Here is a 20,906-nt window from a genome sequence, read left to right on the forward strand (position 1 = left end):
CCCCGTTTTCAACAAATCAGGGCAGATAACGATATCATTCGAGATAATGGTTGGCTAGGAGCGTGCTATGCGGTGAAGTTCATTTTGAAGAGTGTAACAACAGAACTTCACCTCACAGCACGGCGAAGGCCAACCATTGCACAGAATGATATCTTCACCACACCCGATTGGTGGAAAGCGCTAGGCGTACGCTCTTTTTTTTTTTAACTGCATAAGTGTTCCAAAAAGGCGTACGTCTCCGCCGTTTTTAACCAGTCAAGGGGCAGAACGACGTCATTCGGAATGGTGATTGGCTAAGAGCGTGCTATATATGGTGAAGTTCCACAGACGCTTTAACACTCTAACACTTTGCTCTCCCCGACGAACTCATGCACCCTCTACGCATCTCCACCCTTCATCCTCTATCCCCCATCCGTCTTTCTTTTTTTTTTTTTTCCTTTGGCTATAGTCGTGACGACGCCCACTTCTGTGTGGCCAACAACGGTGAGCCGATCCTGCCATTACCCCTCCTCCTCCTCCTCCTCAGACGCTTTCAGACATATGTCGGCACAGTTCCCTTAGAAGTCGCCCCACGACGCGCATTCCCCAGGGCGTTAGTCGTGACGCTGCTCACCTCTGTGCTGCCGACAACGGCGCGCTCTATCACCATCACCACCACGACCACCTCCATCTGTTTTTAACTCTCCACATTAAGAAGTTTTTAAGTGTACGACGTGCTAGATGCCCACGCCACCGCCTTAAATCCTACTTTCCCCTGATTTACTGAAAACGGGGGGCGTACGCGCCATTTTCGTGGCATTATGCAATTCATAATTGCCATCTTTCCAATCTTTCAGTCGGAACTTCCGCCTTGCTAGTGCCTTTCACTAACTACTCTAATATTTTACGGTTGGCCGTCGAACGATTGCGAGCGAGGCTATAATTCCCGAAGTAAATAGCGAACGTTACAGAGTGGAGCAATCAGATCGTGAGTCTACACAATTCGCTTCGGTTGAGCCCTCTTACGGAAGCGCCGCGAAGAAGATAGGAACGTGAAAAAAGGATTAGGCTTGCCGTCCCTGGCGAACGATATAGGCCAGTGGATGCCAGAGCTAATGGATGATTTGGAACGCTTCCGTGGTCTAACCGAGAGATCGATATCCACAGTGTTCGCTTTTATTGCGTGGTCTACAGAGACGACAGGATATATGAGCAAGAGGAGCAGACGAGGACGACAGCGAGTACGGTAAAAACAAGAAGAAGAAGATGAAAAATAAAAAGGGTCAGTGTGTGTGGGGCAATGTACTAGGTCGAGAGACTGTTCCATGCGCGAAGGCTTGAAAACTGTGCGATCCGAACTTTGTAGACAATGTTACCAATGTTCGTGAGTGAGACCACCACTGTTCGCGTTCATCATAATTCATCTTCTTCTATTAACCGCTCTGAAGTGGGGTAGAGCCCTTTGGCTACCGCGGGGAGAAACATCCCATGTCATCATCACTTCTTCTTCATTTATTGCTGTTGCTGTTGTCGTTGTTGTTGTGAGTGAGAAACTGCAATGGTGATACCGTGATACTAATACGTAACTTTAATTTGGGAAACATCCCATGTCAGCATAACTTCTCCTTCATTTATTGTTATTGTTGTTGTGGCTGAATATGTACGGAGAAGTATCTAAGAAAAAATAAAATATAGAAGGGCGACCACCTTTTCAAATACAAGAGGCAGGTTATACAGCATATTATTGGTTTTGTTTATTTTTGTATCCTCTTCGAAGCGTGACATGCTTGTTTTGTTTTGTTTTTGTTTTTGTTTTTGATGCGACAGCATATGCAGTCTCGGGAAAGTTTCTAAGCTACAGTTACTTTGCATGAATACTAAATAGCATAATTGCATAAATAGTAACTACGGATATGTTACAGTTACCATTAACGTAGCTACTATTTTACGGATACTTGCCGAACTAGCACAAGCATAAGTCTTCCCTGCCCCATCTCTCTGTCTCTGAGCGCGACTCCAGCTACTTTTATTCCATATCCTACGCCAGTGCAAGGTGAAGTAAGTTGCACCTGTTGCAAGTCCCATATACGTCGAATAGCTACACAACTGGGATACTCTACAGGACAGCGGATGTTATAAAATACACGTCAGCTGTCAAAAGAAAGACAGAAAGAAGTCGATGAACAGTAAAAGGCGATTACCTACCTATCTACCAATACTTGTCACAAAAAAAAAAGGCGTGCGCCTCCCGTTTCATTCATAATTACTAATTAATCACAGTTACGAGTTACTTTTAACTGCAAAGTTACTTCCCAAGACTGCTTCAGTGGATCAGTGGATACGCGTTGTGCGTATACCGTGAAGTTTCTAGTGGCCTTTTCTCCGCCGACCCCATTACGTCCCTCTCCAAGTGAGCTTTCTTTTCTTCCGCTCTCCTTTTCCTTAGTAATTTACTCTATTAAGACTTCACCAGAGATGGAAGCCAAGTCGAGCGATCACTAAGTTTCCGCCCTGGCGCGCACGCAGTGTAATGTATCGCTTGGTACGGCAACACCAGTCATGTCATCATCATCATCATCATCATCATCACCTATCTCTTGTCGTTGCTTATGGATATAGGCTTGCGTGCTCAAACAGAACATGTAGCGAGCCGTCATTCCCAATGATATTGTACACTCTTAATGGGAGGCGTACGCCTTCTTTATGACACTTATGCTGTTCATAATTGTCACAAAAAAGGCGTAAGCCTCCCGTTTTCAACCAATCAGGACCGATAACGATATCACTAGAGATTATGATTGGCTAGGAGTGTGCTATGCGGTGAAGTTCATTTTTAAGAGTGTACTGATTGATTGATTGATTGATATGATATTGATTGTTGAAAATGAGAGGCGTACGGATTTTGAGGACGCTTCGAATTTCTATGAATGGTCACAAAAAATGCAAACGTCCGCTCTCTCTTCTCAAATCAGAGGCGACATCTGCACTCTTAAAATAGAGCTTCGGCCACATAACACAGTGAAGGCCAACCGTTGCACATAATGATACCGTTATCGATCATTCCTGATTTGCGGAAAGCGCGGGGCCTACGCCCCCTTTTTGTGACACCCTCATAACTGCAGACGTGTCACAAAAAGGCGTACGCCTCCCGTTTTCAACAAATCAGTTGAGAGAACGATGTCATCCGGGAAGTCGGCTATATACTATAAAAACAGAACCTTACCGTATAGCACGCTGTGCGCCAACCAGTGTCATGAATAGTGGGGCTATCGCTCCTGATTCGAAGAGAGAGTGGGGCCTACGCCTTTTTGTGTCATAATGATATTTGGATATACATGTACATTGCTTAAAAATCAACTTCACCGCATAGCACGCTCCTAGCTAACCATCATCCCGAGTGACATCGTTTCCCCCGATTTGCAGAAAACGGGGGGCGTACGCCACTTTTCTGACATTATACAGTTTATAGTCGCCACAAAAATGGCGTACGCCCCCCCCCCCCCTTTAACCAAAACAAGGGAGAGAACGTTGTCATTCGGGATGATGGTTGGAACGTGCTATGCGGTGAAGCTCTGTTTTTAGAGTTTATGACAATTGACACAAAAAGGCGTACGCCCCCTCTCTCTTCGATTCAGAAGCGATAACCCAATCATTCATGGCAATGGTTGGCGCACAGCGTGCTATGCGGTGAAGTTCTGTTTTTAGAATGTAGGAGGGTGCTATGCCGTGAAGTTACGTTTTTTAGAGTTCCATAGTCAGTGACAACATAAGTCATACACTTGACCCCGCCCACACACAAGAATCACTCCGCGCGCGCGAATGTAGTGCTGCGCGGCCAAGTGGGGACTGGGGGAGAGAGATAGAGAGCCGGCACTACATCGCCAAGCGGGAGCGCCGTGCAAAGGCTGGTTGCCAATCGCAGGAGCCTTCCACGGATGAGTGGGCGGTCCCAATTGTAGGACTTAAGTTGGCACGGACTACACTCTTAAAAATGAACTCCACGGCATAGCACGCTCCTAGCCTACCATCATCTCGAGTGATATCGTTATCTGCCCTGTTAAAAACGGGGGGCGTACGCCTTTTTTTGTGACACTTATGCTGTTCATAATTGTCACAAAAAAGGCGTACACCCACCGTTTTCAACATATCAGGGCAGATAACGATATCATTCGCGATGTTGGTTGGCTATGAGCGTGCTATGCGGTGAAGTTCATTTTGAAGAGTGTATAAGTCGACAGATCATTCATTTAACGCACTCGATTATCGATTACCGAATGTTTTGCGAATAAACGGCCGCGATTAACGCAACCGTTCTCCCGACCCATTAACTTACGGAGCGGCTTCCTCTTCCTGCTATGCATATTCATCGGGATTAATAAGTCGCGGCATAAACCCAGTAAGCCGTAAGGCACGCCAGTGTGCTGCTGCCGCCGCATATAACAGCTGGAGAAATGCCCTCACATGTATACCCTTGATACTTAAAACGGTTGTCCTTGTATGCGAGATAACGTTCCTGCAGCTTCTGTTGGATCACCTCCCGAGAAGGCTCTGCTGTGCCAGGCTTAATTACGGGTTCCAGTAAGCCGCGAGCGCACTACTTGCAGAGAAAAGACCCCTTTTTTCATGTAGGCAGCCTTGAGGCCGCGAACAAAGGGACACACGTATATAGTAGAAGTGTTTCGCGTGAAAGACGTTTATTTATTTTTATCCGCGTCGGCTCCTTTTGCTCGACCTTATAGCCCACCTAAAGAGGCGAGGAAAAAAGAAAGCAACCTCCGTGATCTTCTACTGTTAGCGATAAACTCGGTGATAATTTGAGCGTAAAGACAGGCTCTCTCCTCTGCTATTCATAACCCCTCTGAGTGCGGCCGGTCTTTACGCCCGATAATTTTATCGTTGGTTTCGCAATGACGATCACGTGACAATGGACGGCACTATTTTACATCGTGACCGTTGCTTTGGTGGATTCGTGAAAAATAAATAAATAAAATAAACGGGCAGTGCGGCGTCGATGAAGGGACCTGCATGGCTCCTTCGGTTTCCCGTACTTGGAATAAGAAAGAAAATAGATGAGAGTAGACTGATTGATTAGATTTTAAGAAAAATAAAAAAATAAAATTGAGATTTCGGTAACTCCCCATCACTTGCAACAGCTACTTTGGTGGAAAACTCCTGAAGTGATGGTGCCAATGAAGAGGATGACGATGGCTATGATGATGATTAGTGGTGGTCGCGATCCGGACAGAAAACAATTGCAAACGTACACTGAGCTGTCACGGAACACGCAAACGCGACACACAAACAGGCAGGGCAGGCAAACTGGTACTTCGTTACACTCTTCGAAATGAACCTCACCGCATAGCACGCTCCTAGCCAACCATAATCTCGAGTGATATCGTTATCTGCCCTGATTTGCTGAAAACGGGGGGCGTACGCCTTTTTTGTGACAATTATGAACAGCATAAGTGTCACAAAAAAGGCGTCCGCCTCCCTCTTTCGACAAATCGGGGCAGATAACGATATCATTCGAGATGATGTTTGGCTAGGAGCGTGCTATGCGGTGAAGTTTATTTTTAAGAGAGTAGGGTTATCGCTTCCGATTCGGAGAGAGATGGGGGAAGGGCGTACGCCTTTTTGTGTTAATTTTCACAAAGAGGCGTACGCCCCCCTCTCTTCGAATCGGAAGGGATCGTGGCAATGGTTGGCGCACAGCGTGCTATGCGGTGAAGTTCTGTTTTTAACATGGTATGATGTACTTCATCATGATTTTGAGAATGTGTGTGTGTGTGTTCCCCTTTTCTTTTTTTTCTTTTTTTGTGCGTGCCTTTCGGTTTTCCTACAATCATGAAGAAAGAAGATAAATGGAAGAACAAAAAGGCGGTGGACACGCATGTGCTTAGAAATCAGATTAATGGAAAAAGTAGGTTACCCGACTTGGTGCCCGTAACAACAGCACAAAAGCCAGTAGGATTTGGAGATGTTCGTCAAAAGATCCGCTGTCCAGACCAGACCCTTAATCCAATCGATCTGCCTGGAGATGTTGTCGATGTTTTTAACGTCGTCGGCAAGACGGCAAGATATATTCTGTGTCCTTCAACGGCACCCACACAGTCGTCTCGTATAGCGGATAGGTTATAGGGCAGCTCTCTATCTACACTCTGTAAACAGAACATCGCAACATAACACGTTGAAGGCCAACCATCGCACGGAATGACACCGTTGTCACTCCTGACTCGTGGGCAGCACTGGGCGTACGCCTTCTTGCGACCACTGGTAAAACTGTACACTAAAAACAGAACTTCACCGCATGGCTCGCTGTGCGCCAACCATCCTGAATGATTTACATTCTTAAAAATGAACTTCACCGCACAGCACGCTCCTATAGCCAACCATCATCTCGAATGATATCGTTATCTGCCCCGATTTGTTGAAAACGGGAGGCGTACGCCTTTTCTGTGACAATTATGAACAGCATAAGTGTCACAAAAAAGGCGTACGCCTCCCGTTTTCAACAAATCAGGGCAGATAACGATATCGTTTGAGATTATGGTTGGCTGGGAAGGTGCTATGCGGTGAAGTTCATTTTTACGAGTGTACACTCCTAAAAATGAACCTCACCGCACAGCACGCTCCTACAGCCAGCCATCATCTCGAATATGATATCGTTATTTGCCCCGATTTGTTGAAAACGGGAGGCGTACGCATTTTTTGTGACACTTACGCTGTTCGTAATTGTCACATAAAAAGGCGTACGCCTCCCGTTTTCAGCAAATCAGGTGAAGTTCATTTTTACGAATTTTTAAGAGTGCACACTAAAAACAGAACTTCACCACACAGCACGCTCTACTCCAACCCTCTACAACGTGCTATGCGGTGAAGTTCTGTTATGAGAGTGTATGTTCTAAGAGCGCAGGAAACATGGGACCCCGTCGATGTATCAATGATCCTGAACTCATTTAAGAAGTTTAGGACAGAGAGCGGCAAGAAGACCGCGAAGTCTTCTACACTCTTTAAAATGAACTTCACCGCATAGTACGCTCCTAGCAAACCAAAAAACGAGAGGCGTACGCCTTTTTTTGTGACACTTACGCTGTTCATAATTGTCACAAAAAAGTCGTACGCCTCCCGTTTCTAACGATATCATTCGAGATTATGGTTGGCTCGGAGCGTGCTATGCGATGAAGTTCATGTCTAAGAGTTCAGACATATATGTCGGCACAGTTATCTTAGAAGTCAGCCCAGGACGTACATTCCCCCAGGGCGTCAGTCGTGATGTTGCCTACCCTCTATGAGGCCGACAACGGCAAGACCTTTCACCAGCATCACCACCACCACCATCGTGTCTAAGAGTGTAGGCTACGCTACACTCTACACTCTTAAAAATGAACTTCACCTCATAGCACGCTCCTAGCCAACCATTATCTCGAATGATATCGTTATCTGCCCTGATTTGTTGAAAACGGGGGGCGTACGCCATTTCTGTGACACTTATGCTGTTCATGATTGTCACAGAAAAGGCGTACGCCCCGTGTTTTCAACAAATCAGGGCAGATAACGATATCATTCGAGATTGGTTGGCTAGGAGCGTGCTATGCGGTGAAGTTCATTTTTAAGAGTATAGGACTTTGACTTTGACTACACTTAGGACTTTGTCGGATCGGAGTTTGATGCAGGAACCAAAAGCTCCATATTTTTTCCCTTATACATCAAACCTTTTGGTTCATCAGCAGACAGTTGTACGTTGTACGTATACCTGTGTCCTTATATATATATGCTATCCCCTTTGGCTACTCCCAGCACAAGGCTATCGCTTATAGGCCCGACGGCGGAAGGACTCTTACCCTATTCTGGAAAATTACCGGCGCGTAGCGGGCGTTTTTGTTATAAAATTGTCTCCGATACCGTTACGTCCCCGCAGCATATTTCGCGCTTACCTTGGCACATAAACACGTTCGTATCTACTTGGCGCATATATAGGTTGTGCATCAAGTCTGATGCCCACGAGAATAACCTTTTCGTCGGTTTATTTGACGCTTGAATGGAAGGCAAAGAAACGTTACCTCGATGGTGAGAATCAATGACTTTGAGCAAATGTATCCACCATAATGGCTGTGGCCAGTCAATAGGATAGGCCGCGTATTGACGGACGCGGATAATAGTATACGGGCGCTGGAGTTCAGGTGCTGCCATATACGCAACGCATACCATTGTTCGCTGACCTCACGAAGGGAAATGTGAAATGGCTGCCCTCGGCGCGGTGAATTGGAAGTGTCTTTCACAGCCCTCGATTTTACCTTCGACGGGAAGAGAAGTAATCATCGCTCACTGCTCGTGACTTCGTAATTTTCTCAAATAAAAAATAAATGAAAAAGTGAGGTGGTAACCAAAGGGGTACACGAGTATATGGGAGGACAACGACTTCGTGGTATATACGTGGATCGTGCTCTAAATCGATTTTTATTCGTCGCGTAGTTTAGAGAGCTGAAGTGATATGGGGGACAGTGCTGGCCCATTCACTTTGTCAGTGTTAAAGGAGATGGTGGTGGTGGTGGTGGTGGTGGTGGTGGTGATGATGGTACTGCTTCCCGTATACATGCCGTTTTTACCGCTTCCGGTTTGGTGCAAAAACGACATCCGGTTTCACAGCAAACACTCTCTGCACCAACCACTGTGCCGATTGATACAGTTGTCGTTTCTGATTTCAGGAGAGAGAGAGAAGGTCGTATACGCCTTTTTGTGGCAATTCAAATTGCCACAAAAAGGCGTACGCTTCCAGTTTTCAACGAATCAGAAGAGCGGAAGATATATAATTCTGCGTGTTGGCTGGTTCCGAGCGTCCTTTGTCGCGGAAGGACCGGAAGTCTTCGTGGCACCGGAAGTTGTGTGGCGGGGGCTTGTTTATGTTGACCCGATAATGTCACGTTATGGAGAATTTCACCGCATAACGCGCTGAAAGCTAACCATTACACAGAATGAAACTGTTATCAATATTGATCTGTGGGAAAACGCTGGGAGCACGTCTTTTTGGGACACTTAACGTATAGCTGCTGCATAAGTGTCGGGTGGGCTGGTTGGTGAAATTGCATATCGGGGCGATATCGGGGCCATAAAGGAGGCGTAAAGACAACTCCACAACGAAGTCGCACCTTTGACGCTTCTCGTTTTCAACACATCGTGGGAGGAAATTGTGTCATCCGTGACGATGGTTGGCTATGGTACCGTTCGTTCGTACCGTTCGTACCGAAGTTCGTTTTTTTTAACCCTGCGGCACGTACAGCATGTCGCCACACTATAGGTTGGCACCCCTTATGTGTAAATCTGCACCAATTACCCTTTCACCACCACCACCACCACCATTATTATCTTTTTTTGGTACAGTATGGTACACTATACAAAAAGTATACAGTGTACACTTTTTATCTTTTTTTTTTTTGCGGTGTGGTTCGTTGACTGCACATCTAGCTTGTTAGAGAAGGAGGGAAGAGAAAGGGAAAGCATAATAGGGCGTGTGTCTGATCGCTTGTACCATTAGAAGAATTTGTTACTTCCAGCCTCTGATTTGGGGGGGGGGGGGATATATTTATTAGAACAAAGAAAAAAAGGGGAGGAAAGCTCGGCCAAACGGGACGTCGGCTTGCTATTCCGCAAAGAAAAAAGAAATGACAGAAGAATAAAATAAATAAAAAGAAAAGAAGTAATTTGTTTTATTTTAATTTAATAGGATATATGATTATTTTATTTTATTTTAATGGGATAAACTAACAAATGGTGAAAGAAAAAGATGAGGTTAATGCTGATGCTGTTGATGGATGGGCCGTGCCATGAAAAGAGGGACCTGTGGTTTGCATGAGCGTAGCCATCTTTATTCCGCGACCCACGAAATAAACCGGTGAATCCCGAACCCATAACGTCACCCTACTTCGATGCTGCATTCATCCAGAATACAACCTGATATGTCGGGCGGTTGCACCGCGGCATACCAGGCATTCTTCGACGGAGACACTTCACCCCTATGAGGATACGTCAAACTCAATCGTCCATACAAACACCAGACAACACTTTCTACATGTACATGCACGTCTCTATTAGTGTCGTGACAAGCATGCTTTGCACAAGGGAGGCGTATTTTTTTCTTTTCCATATAGAGGTGCGCCTTTGCGGTCCTGTCCATTCGTCTCGCGAGGTAATAAGTGGCGCGCCCAAAGGAGACGTTCTTCTTCGCCGACGTCGTCGCCCTCTGGGAGGCCTCTGTGCTGGGGGTCGAGGCTTCCCGTCGGTTCAGCGAACCAGCAGAACTGGCCGGCAGGTTTTCGTACTACGAATGCACACGTTTTCTCTCTCTAGATATGGTCAGTTATAGGAAGTACGTATATATACGAGTGGATGCGACAGGGCTGCTGTTGGATCGGAGCTGAATGGAAATCTTTGGCGAAACTTTTTATTTATTTGACCGGGGGAGGGGCACACGGGTGGTGGTGGTGGTGGAGGTGGTGCACTCTTAAAAGTGAACTTCACCGCATAGCACGCAACTACCCAACCATCACCTCGAATGATCAGGGCACATCAGGGCAGATAACGATATCATTCGAGGTGATGGTTGGATAGTTGCGTGCTATGCGGTGAAGTTCATTTTTAAGAGTGTGGTGGTGGGGATTAGTGTAACGTCGGTAGAAGCCCGACTCCGTGCACTCTATAAGAAGCTGTCCACGTAACACGGTGCTAGCCCGGCATCATTGCGAGTGATCGCTCTGTCCATTGATTTGTTGACACTCAGGAAGATTATGAATTTTTTTCACACTTTGTATTTGTGTCAATGCACTCTAAAAAAACAGAACTTCACCGCATAACACGTTCTGCGCCGATTTTCATTTAGAGGAGAGAGTGGGATATACGCCTTTTTCTGAAAACTAACATACGTAAAGTGCTACAAAAAGGCGTTCGCCTTCCATTTTGGACAACGGCTGGTTCTGTTTCCGTCCTCTTGCCGGACGGCACGCTCACGCTGATTCTCGCTGGCTGCGAGTGCGCGTGCGGACCAGCTTTGGAGTCCCGCGCTATATTCACGAAAAAGGACGAGCGCACCCGAAACCCAAACGCGGTTCGGGTTCCAGGCATGCGCAGTGAACGGCGATACTATTTCTTTGAGTGCCCTAAGGCACTTGGGTCCCCTATTCTAAAACTATCTATTATCAAAGTGATGAGGTTGCGTTTTTCGATATAAATACGTGTCCTCTCTCATCTCTCTCTCTCTCCTTCTTCTTTACAATTCGCACGTTCCTACTGGTATCTCGTTTTGTACCGAACTCCGAAAATACCCCGCGTGCCCTCCAAAGACAGCGAGGCGAAACGCGATGTGTCCAATACAAACATGGTCTTGTCACAGACAGAGAGGGCACCCTCGGCGACCGATCTTTCAACAGGTCCGCTTCAGGGACAGGTGTGTCTCCAGCGAGACAACCGGTTCCTCTCTCGCGCAACACCCCGCCAGCTGTTTGATCGCACGCAGTAGCTCCTCAACTCCAGCCGGCCTTCTCCCCTTTTGCGCTTTGTTTCTCAGCCTCTCGAAACAATCATAATTGAGCTTTGGTCGTCCGCTTAGAAGCCTTTTGTACTCAACCTTGCAGAATGGTGGCGCTCGTGGGTATCTGGACGTCAACTGCTCCACTTGAAGCAATGATACGTACGGGGCGGTGCGTGCACCTGATGTAACACGGGTGCCCTTTTGTGGAAGGTGTGGCACCGTGCGCCACTTCTAACAGGGCGACACGGTGATTGGCTGCTCTGCGCGGTATTTCGTGGCGTTTTTTTTCTTTTTTTTCTTTTTTTTTGCCGACTGATTGATTCGGGGTTAACCGGTTGGAAAGAAAGAGAGGCTGCTCATTGTACCGCGTGAAACGTTTGAACGTTTTCCGTGTCATCTCGGGATTAACTCGTCATGTTCGGAGCCCGCGAGGTTCATTGCGCAAGAAGTGTCAGAGACGACACGATGAGGCGACCGCCCCGCTCAATCACACCCAATCACGCCCAACAATTATTATACACCCAACTCGCTCGCGACACTGCGGTCTTGTTGCGTCTTGAGCGATTTGTGCCGGGATGCGGGAATCCCTGACGGTCGGCCGGTCAAGTGGAAAGGGGTGCAGTTATAGGTTCCCACGGGGAAATTCTGAAGGATTGGAATGAGGCTGTCGTCGAAAAAGCCGGCGTGCATCGTATATACCCACACTTTTTATAGGATTGCCGGTGAAGTGGGATACATATTACGCCACGCTGGCGTGACTTTCCGACGCCATGAAACCTTCGGACAGACAGGACACGTCTCGCACCCTCTCCTCAAATTTTCTCTCTCTCGTTCTTTTCCTTCAAACACACACACTCACACACACACACACACGCCCACATGCAAGTACACTCTTAAAAATGAACTTCACCGCATAGCACGCAACTAGCCAACCATCATCTCGAATGATATCGTTATCTGCCCTGATTTGCTGACTGCGGGAGGCGTACGCCTTTTCTGTGACAATTGTGAACAGCATAGGTGTCACAGAAAAGGCGTACGCCTCCCGTTTCCAACAAATCAAGCAGATAACGATATCATTCGAGGTGATGGTTGGCAAGTTGAGTGCTATGCGGTGAAGTTCATTTTTAAGAGAGTAGAACGAGGTACAGGTGATATCTGGTGACTATGACGGTTATTAATTACATAACGCTTTCCTACACTCCTAAAACAGGACTTCACCGCACAATTAACACACTCCTAGCCAACCACCACACCGAATGACATTGTTCTCTCCACTGATTTGTTGAAAACGGGACGAAGGAAGCGGTTGAGTATACACCAATTGTGACACCCATGCGCGTGTGCGCTAATTGTCACAAAAAGGCGTGCGCTCCGCGCTTTCAAAAGACCAGGAGCTTGATAACGGTGTCATTCTATGCAGTGGTTGGTCTGCAAGCTTGTTATGTGGTGAAGTCCGGTTCTAAGTCCTGACCCGGGTTCGAATCCGTGCGCATGCTGTGCTGTCTGGGTGTTTTCCCTAGGTTTTCCTCAGATGGGGAACCCCCCCCCCCCCGGCTTTAAGACAAATGTCGGCAAGTCCCCTGTGAAGTCGACCCAGGACGCACGATACCCCTCCTGCGATAGTCGTGACATTGCGCGCCTGAGCGTGACCGACTACGGCAAGCAGGTTCCATCACCATCACCACCACCTGTTTTAAGTAAGTTGTAACTTCACCGCATAACACACTCACGGCTGTGTCTGTGAAGACACGCCCAAGGCTGTGTGTCTATAGAGTGTTCTTTTAAGCACGCCTTACAGCGTTTGTAATGTTACAAAGAGGCGTAGGCCCGCTCCCTCCGTCAACGGTGCACTCTTAAAGCAGATGGTGGTGCTGGTGGTGGTGTAAACAACGAGAATTGTCCGAGGCAGACCACAATAAGGGACGACACAGATCAGAAGACCCAAGTCCGACTCGTGGCGTCAGCACCTCTTTTCCCTGAGTTGTTTGAATTCGTGGCGGTGGTGGCGGTGCTGCACGAGCTCGCCGTCGTCGGCTTCGCAGAGGCTGCGGCAACGTCACGGCTAACGATTTGGGTGATTGTGCGTCCTGGGCCGACTTCTAAGGGAACTGTGCCGACATAAAGCAGAACTTCATCACATAGCACGGTGAAGGCCAACCATTCACTCCTGATTTGTTGAAAGCGCGGGGGCGTACGTCTCTTTGTGACACTTAAACATAGCTGCATAGAGGTCACAAAAAGTCGTGCGCATCCAGTTTTTAACCAATCAGGGGACAGAACGATGTCATCTGGGATGGTGGTTGACTAAGAGCGTGCTATGCGGTGAAGTTATGATTTAGACAGTGTTCAGCGTGTTTCTTGAGTGATAAAAATAATAGTAACATTCTAAAAGCAGAGCTCTACCGCATAGCACGCTCCTAGCCAACCATCGTCCCGAATGACAACGTTCTTTCTCCCTTGATTTGACGAAAACGAGGGGCGTACGCCATTTTTGTGGCAATTATGAACTGCATAATGCCACAAAAAAGGCGTATGTCCCTCGTCTTCAGCAAATCAGTGGTAAGAACGGTGTCATTCGCGATGATGGTTGGCTATGAGCGTTCTATGTGGTGAAGCTATGTGCTGTGTGAAGAGCGTGCCCGACTACGGCAGACAGTTACATCATCATCACCACCACCACCATTTTTAAGAGTGCAGTGAAAGAAACGGATGAAGTGGCTCTTTTTTTTTTTTTTTTGCTTTAGTAACTGAGTGATTGTATAAGTAGGTGTAGTTATATAATTTCGCGGTCCTCTCTCTTCGAAGCAGGAGCGATAACCCGATCAATCGTATACCCTATAGCAATGGTTGGGGCGCAGCGTGCTGTGCGGCGAAGATCCGTTTTTAGAGCGCGGTACGTTGATCCTGCACCACGATGACTTAGGCGTGTCACTTACTTCGGGATACTTTGATTTCGCGGGAAAAGAGCATTCGCTGTCGCGAACATTACCACTTATAATACAGTAAGCAGTTTGAGAGAATCTCCGGTAAAATCGGCGAAGGAAAGAGAGCGAGCGAGAGAATAGGAACACGATAAATAGAAAGCCATGCACGCGTTTCGTGGCAAACTTTGAATTGTGATCTTTTCCGTGTGCGCCGAAACAGTGGTATCACAATCAAATGTTCTCGGAGATCGAGCGCCTGGACTATCTTGTATTTTGACGTCGTGACGCAACATTCGCCAGTATTTCGTGAAATTACGGATGACGAGAGATGCGTGATGAGAGATCCTGCCGCTGTCTGGCTTTTCCGACCACTGCCATATTTCAATTTCACGTTATACATATACACTCTTAAAAATGAACTTCACCACATAGCACGCTCCTAGTCAACCATAATCTCGAATGATATCGTTATGTGCCTGATTTGTCGAAAACCGGAGGCGTACGCCTTTTCTGTGACACTTACGCTGTTCATAATTGTCACAAAAAAGGCGTACGCCGTCCGGTTCCAACCAATCGGGCCAGATAACGATATCATTCCAAATGATGGTTGGCTAGTAGCGTGCTATGCGGTGAAGTTCATTTTTAAGAGTGCACCTTCAGTGATTCAAGAGACACGATTGAAGTACGCCGCCGCCAGGGGACTTCATCTATACCTTAAGACCAACGCTTTAAACCCTTGTGGGATCCATGCATCTCAGGTCTATATGCGTTGAATTATTACTGCACTTCTTCAGTAATTGAAAAACTGAACTTCACCGCATAGCACGCTCTGCACCAACCATTGACACGAATGATAGGTTTATCGCTTCTGATTCGAGGAGAGAGGGACGCGTACGCCTTTGGTGTCAATTATCATGTATCCAAATTGACACAAAAAGGTGTACGCCCCCCCCCCCCCCCTCACCTCTCTTTTCGAATCAGAAGCGATAACCCGGTCTATCGGTCGTGGCAACGGTTGGCACAGAGCGTGCTACACTCTTAAAAATGAACTTCACCGCATAGCACGCTCCTAGCCAACCACCATCTCGAATGATATCGTTATCTGCCCTGATTTGTTGAAAACGGGAGGCGTACGCCTCCCGCTTTCAACGAATCAGGGAAGATAACGATATCATGACGATGCCCACTTGAGAGCGGCCAACAACGGCAAGCTACCTCGACACCCCCCCCCCCCCCCCCATCATTTTTAAGAGTGTATGCGGTGACATCGTACGTTATACTTTTTATCTCCTAATGAGAACCTCCATTCAAAAGACGTGACTGTGGAACCAGCAACAACGGCTATTTATAGCTTCTAACAGCACTCACACAATGTAATTTCATTTTCTTCGTTGTTTGTTCAGCTACGTCACTATAGCTATATGTCACTGATTCGTCCCGCTTTGACTACACGCGTTCGGGTAATCCAGCGTCACTCCTCGCGTCGGGCATGTTTCTTGCACCACTGCACATCTATGGCACCACCACACTGTCACTGACACCGGTAATCCTCAAGGCATGTATCCCAACTCGGAGTGCAAGTTCGTGTTGGACCACCTCCTAAAGTTGTCCTTCTCCACGCCGTGATGCACCTGAATGTGGGTCACTTCGTTGGCGAAGTGTTTGAGCTCGGAGTCCGACTTCCGCCTCTGGTCGTACCGGGCGTACGACTTGTAGTCGTCCATTCCGGAGTCGGAGGTCTCGCTGCTCACTTTGTCCTGGCTCTCGCATTTCTTCTTCCGCCTCGGCCGGTGCACGACCACCACTCCCTTGCTCGAGTTATTGCCGAGCGCGGAACGCAGGTCGTGGAAGCTCCAGGAAAGTCTTCGGCGCTTCCTCTTGGGAATGCGGTTTCCGTCCGGACTGAGACACACCTCGGAAGTGTTGACGCTGTTGTGGTCTTCTTCTTCTTCTGGCTTATCCTGCTTTTTCATCTTCGTTCTAACGCTGCTAAATATTTTCCCAGTCCTCCGTTTCGCTTTCGTGAAAGACGCAATGCTCAGCTTCTTGAGACTGTACAGCAGACCCGAGTGGCGCCTTTCGGACGTGTTCGACCACCGCAGTGCTTTCGTCGGTCGCTGCTGGGTTTTCTGGAGGGGGAGCGTCGTTATCGTCGTCACGTGCGACGAGTCGGAGCATCTGCTGAGGGAGGCCCAATCGCGTACGTGGCCGTGCTTGTTGAAACTGATGACGCCTGGTGAGATGGAGCTGGGCTTGGGGCTGTCGTACTGGACATCGATCACAACTTTACTCGTTCCATTCCCTCGAATGGTAGAAGTTGTGGACGTTGATGCTTCTTTCGTCGTTGACTCTTTGGTCGCCCTCTGGTACTCTACTTCGCGACCTGCCAAATGGTGTACTTGAGCTTGCGTTGTGAACGGTCTTTGCATACTCGCGCCCTCCGACCGACCCCTGACCCTGAAGTCAGAGGACTGAGGTAGAGTGTATGTGTACGTCCCTCCCGTCTCCGACGCCTTGTGCCCCCAGATCGTTTCAGGCTCCGAGTACTCGCTGCTTAAATTCATGGTCTCCGACATCGTCATCTCTGCGCCGGCCTTCCTGCATCCGCAACGCTCCAGACTGCAATCGGAGCACACAGAGGACAGATCGCACGAGCAGGAGCAGTCCGAGTAACAGCACGAGTCTTTCGTCATCGTGCCCGCATCTTTCGTTTGGCAACAAGAGTCGGAATGGTAGCCGGACAAAGAACTATCGGAAATCGTTTCGGGGGCCTTTGTCTTGCGGACCGTGTCAGTCACGACCACACGCGGCGACTCCGTCGTTGAACGTTCCACTTTCGTTTTACTTTCCTCACGTTTCCAGATGGCAGTGGTGTCCCGACTACGTCTGCTGGTGTCATTGAGAAAGTAGGTGTAAGACGTGACACTTGGCTTTGACTTATCGTGCTCCGTGTGGGACGTGTGCTGACCGAAGTAGTAGGTTGCCTTCGGCAGGCTTTTGGGTGTTGTCGCAACGTTCACCGCGAACGTTTCTTCCTGATCTGTCTCCTTAGAGGCGTTCCCGCTTTTCGATTTCGAAGAGAAATATCCGGTGTCGTTCGTGGGTGTCTGACCCGATGAGGAATCGTCGGAGACCTTAGCCAGTCGAAGGTCGCTCTGAAAGCCTCCATTACAATACGTTCCTCTGGAACTCCTGTGCGAGGCGACGATGCTGCTGTTCGTTTCAGCGTGAGCTGTGGGTTCGTTGCCCGCGGAGGAGTCCGGGAAAGTGTTGATAAGACTAGCAGACGTCACCTTAGTGGTGTTCGATGCATCACGGTATTTATGGGCGTTCGACTTCCGTCGAACCCTTCTCTTCCTATCTTCGCTTATCGAAGACTTGGATTCCGTATCCGTTCGCGGCGGGAATCTCTTAGACGGCCGCTTCGACACCTTTGTCCTCCGGTCTATCACCTGGTAATATCCACTGGCGGAAGCGGTGACGGACGACTGAGGCTCATCGATGGACGAGGCATGCTTCCTGTAATGTCCGAAGTGTCTCGGCGAGTATGACGAGGCACAAGAGGTGAACGCGTCGCTGAAGTCACTGTACTCCGGTTTGATAAGTCTCGGCGGCCTATCCAATACCACAACGCTGTTCCTGGCTTCCGCCAGGCTAGAACATATCAGCAGAGCGTCCTCCGCCGAAGCGCAGAGGAAAGCGTGGCATTCCCAAGTCTTGGGCGCTGCCACCTGCCTGAATAAGCAGGCAAACAAAGGCGGATGAGCCAGGCCCACGAGGAACCGCCGCTTCGTCGGTAGGCCGACGTACCAACTCCGATCCACAACATCCTCGGAGCAGGCCAACGGAACGAACGCTGCGCCGATAGATCTCCTCTTCGCCAAGCGCGCACTGAATCTCAAAGCTGCCCAAAGGACGACGTTAGACGCCGGTGTTATCACCCTGGTAACCGCCGTAACAGTTTTTCGGGTCTCCGGGTCGTCAACTGGTTCCGCAACGACGAGCCCGTAGTGTGAGACATCCAGGCGCTGGGTCAGTGCAAGGGGATGTACGGACCTCCTGTCTTCACCTTTGCGTCTTGCGGTGCTGTACAAGTCCAAAAGTGGTCGCTGCAGTGCCTTGACGCCTCGTTGCTTGGCCCTGGACTGGAACCGGTTACAGCCCAGGTAGCGGACAAAGAAACTTCTGCCCACCGGTTCCGCCGCCGAGCAGAGTTCTTCATCCCGGGTCTTGAGGCTGTACATGTCCTAGCGGACCGGCGGAGAAAGTATCGGGCGGAGTGGTTCGGTGGCCCACATCCTTGCAACTGGCGACGTAGAGTTGCTGCTGCCCTCGCTGCCGTGGGAAGCAGAGAGGGCATAGGTGAGCGAGGAGGGAGAACTGGCTTTTTTTGCAGGGCTGAACGGGTAGGAGAAAGTAAGAGAATTTGGTTCGCGACGGACGCGCGTGTTTTGGATCGTTAATTGAGGTCCATATAAGAGGAGTGCCACAGGAAAGGGAAGTAAGGACGAGAATCGGAAAGGGAAGGGGTGGATGCCGATGAGATGTGGCCATCCAAGCTTTTAGATAAACATCGATGTGGCTCTATAGTCCCATACTATATAGGTATAGTTTGTTTTTCTACTTCTTTCGGGCGGCCGCACAACGTTCGAGGCTTTAAAAAGAAGAGAGTGTTTAAATATTCCTCGCATGCGTTTTGCTCGTCTTTCGTGGTCTTGGAGTAGCTCTGTTCACGTGGGGAGACAGGCAGGAGCGCAGGCGGGTGCAGTACGAAAGAGGTTCCAGTGGATCGATCCTAACACTCCTTGGCACTGTTCTTCTCAGTAATATCCGTCGCGTGACGTTTCGGATCCACAGGGACGCAGACGAAAGGTAGAGTCGACAGACACGCGTAGCCTACGCTAGCCAAGCAGCAGAGATATATTGGCACAGTATTGCCGATAGCCTATACAGGGTGTTTCAGTTAAATCCCCGGGCTAAATAATTCGCGAACCGGTGCACCAATCGAATAACTTTCTTTTTTACAAGTATCTGTCCAATACCGCCTACAAGATGCGCACCGCGTGAATGAGCGGGAGGCGCGGGAAGCGCAAAAGGACGCTCTTTCACTCCCATGTCCACCAATGAATTACGTCCTTACACCAATGAATTACACCAATGAATTACGTCCTTTTGCGCTTCGCCGCGACCAGCCGCGACAAAAACACGTAAACCGAAACCAATTAATTACTGCAATAAATGACCCGCTTCGGCGGCAGATTTTTCTCTAAAAGGTGTCCACTGAAGGTCCCAAAAGGAGTAGTACCCATTTTAATGGTGACGGCGCCCTGCTTTAGAAATTAGCATTTTTCACGAAACTCATTTGAATTTTTATTTAAATAATGAGCGCCTCCCGCTCGTTCACGCGGTGCGCATCTTGTAGGCGGTATTGGACAGATACTTGTAAAAAAGAAAGTTATTCGATTGGTGCACCGGTTCGCGAATTATTTAGCCCGGGGATTTAACTGAAACACCCGGTATATCTAGCTAATACTGGGTCAATATATTATGCTGCATGGGTAGCTCTGTGCGTTTGTTGACTACATACATTTACATCTGCGTCCCGGTGTCTCTGAAACGTCCCGCGACGAATGCCTACCACCCACTTTCCCATTCTATAGTTTCTCAGCAACGTATGCTCAATGGTGACGGAGTGCAGCGACCACGCCTAGCTTTCCAACAGTGATATACTTATATCCAGACTCCCCCCTACACCCCTCCAATTTTTTTTAACTGTGCACCCCCGGCCCTTGCCATTTCAGCTTGTTCTGACCCCACGCATTCCACGCCGAGACTGGGAGGTGACCCCTGAGAGAATCCAGGCGACGGCCGCGCTTGTCTGCGTGTTTTACCTGGGTTTTCCTCGGACGTTCTAAGAGAAAGGTCGGCACTGTTCCCTGTGAAGTCGGCCCTGGACAAACGATCCTCCCTGCGATAGTCGTGACGTTGCCCACGTGAGCGGAGCAGTTCCACCACCACCACCATCATCATCATCATCATCACCTCTGTTCTGACGATGCCTACTCGCGTATATGGCCAACAACAGCGAACCCACTTCGACATCGTCCCCCGTTTTTAAAAGCAAATGCACTCTGCACTCTTAAAAACGAGTTTCACCACATAGCACGCTCGTGAATAATGATTACAGAATAGGCTCCGCCTCCCGTTTTCAACAAATCAAGGGCGAGAACGTTGTCATTCGGGATGATGAGGAGCGTGCTATGTGGCGAAACTCATTTTTAGGAGTGTACACTCTTAAAAATGAGGGGGGGGGGGGGGGTTCGAGGTAGCTTGCCGTTGTTGGCCGCACTCAAGTGGGCATCGTCACGACTATAGCCAAAGAAAAAGGAAAGGAAAGTGGGAGAAAGGGGAGTTGAGGACTTCAAAGTGATGTAGACGCAGGATGACCGGTACTGATGGGACGGAAGCACACTGTAGGT

General features: G+C 48.6%; 1 protein-coding gene across 1 annotated transcript; it reads right to left on the minus strand.

Moving 5' to 3' along the window:
* Positions 1–15,748: 15,748 nt before the first annotated feature.
* Positions 15,749–18,766, minus strand: LOC135370159 (uncharacterized). The gene has a single exon (XM_064603859.1). The coding sequence runs from the start codon at positions 18,669–18,671 to the stop codon at positions 15,978–15,980; it is 2,694 nt and encodes an 897-aa protein (XP_064459929.1). The 5' UTR covers positions 18,672–18,766; the 3' UTR covers positions 15,749–15,977.
* Positions 18,767–20,906: the final 2,140 nt, after the last annotated feature.

The sequence above is a fragment of the Ornithodoros turicata genome, chromosome 10 (assembly GCF_037126465.1).
Source record: "Ornithodoros turicata isolate Travis chromosome 10, ASM3712646v1, whole genome shotgun sequence".
Lineage (NCBI taxonomy): Eukaryota > Metazoa > Arthropoda > Arachnida > Ixodida > Argasidae > Ornithodoros > Ornithodoros turicata.

What these genes read in the sequence shown, in the direction of transcription:
- LOC135370159 (XM_064603859.1), bottom strand. Translation starts at nt 18,671, where the DNA reads ATGTACAGCCTCAAGACCCGGGATGAAGAACTCTGCTCGGCGGCGGAA.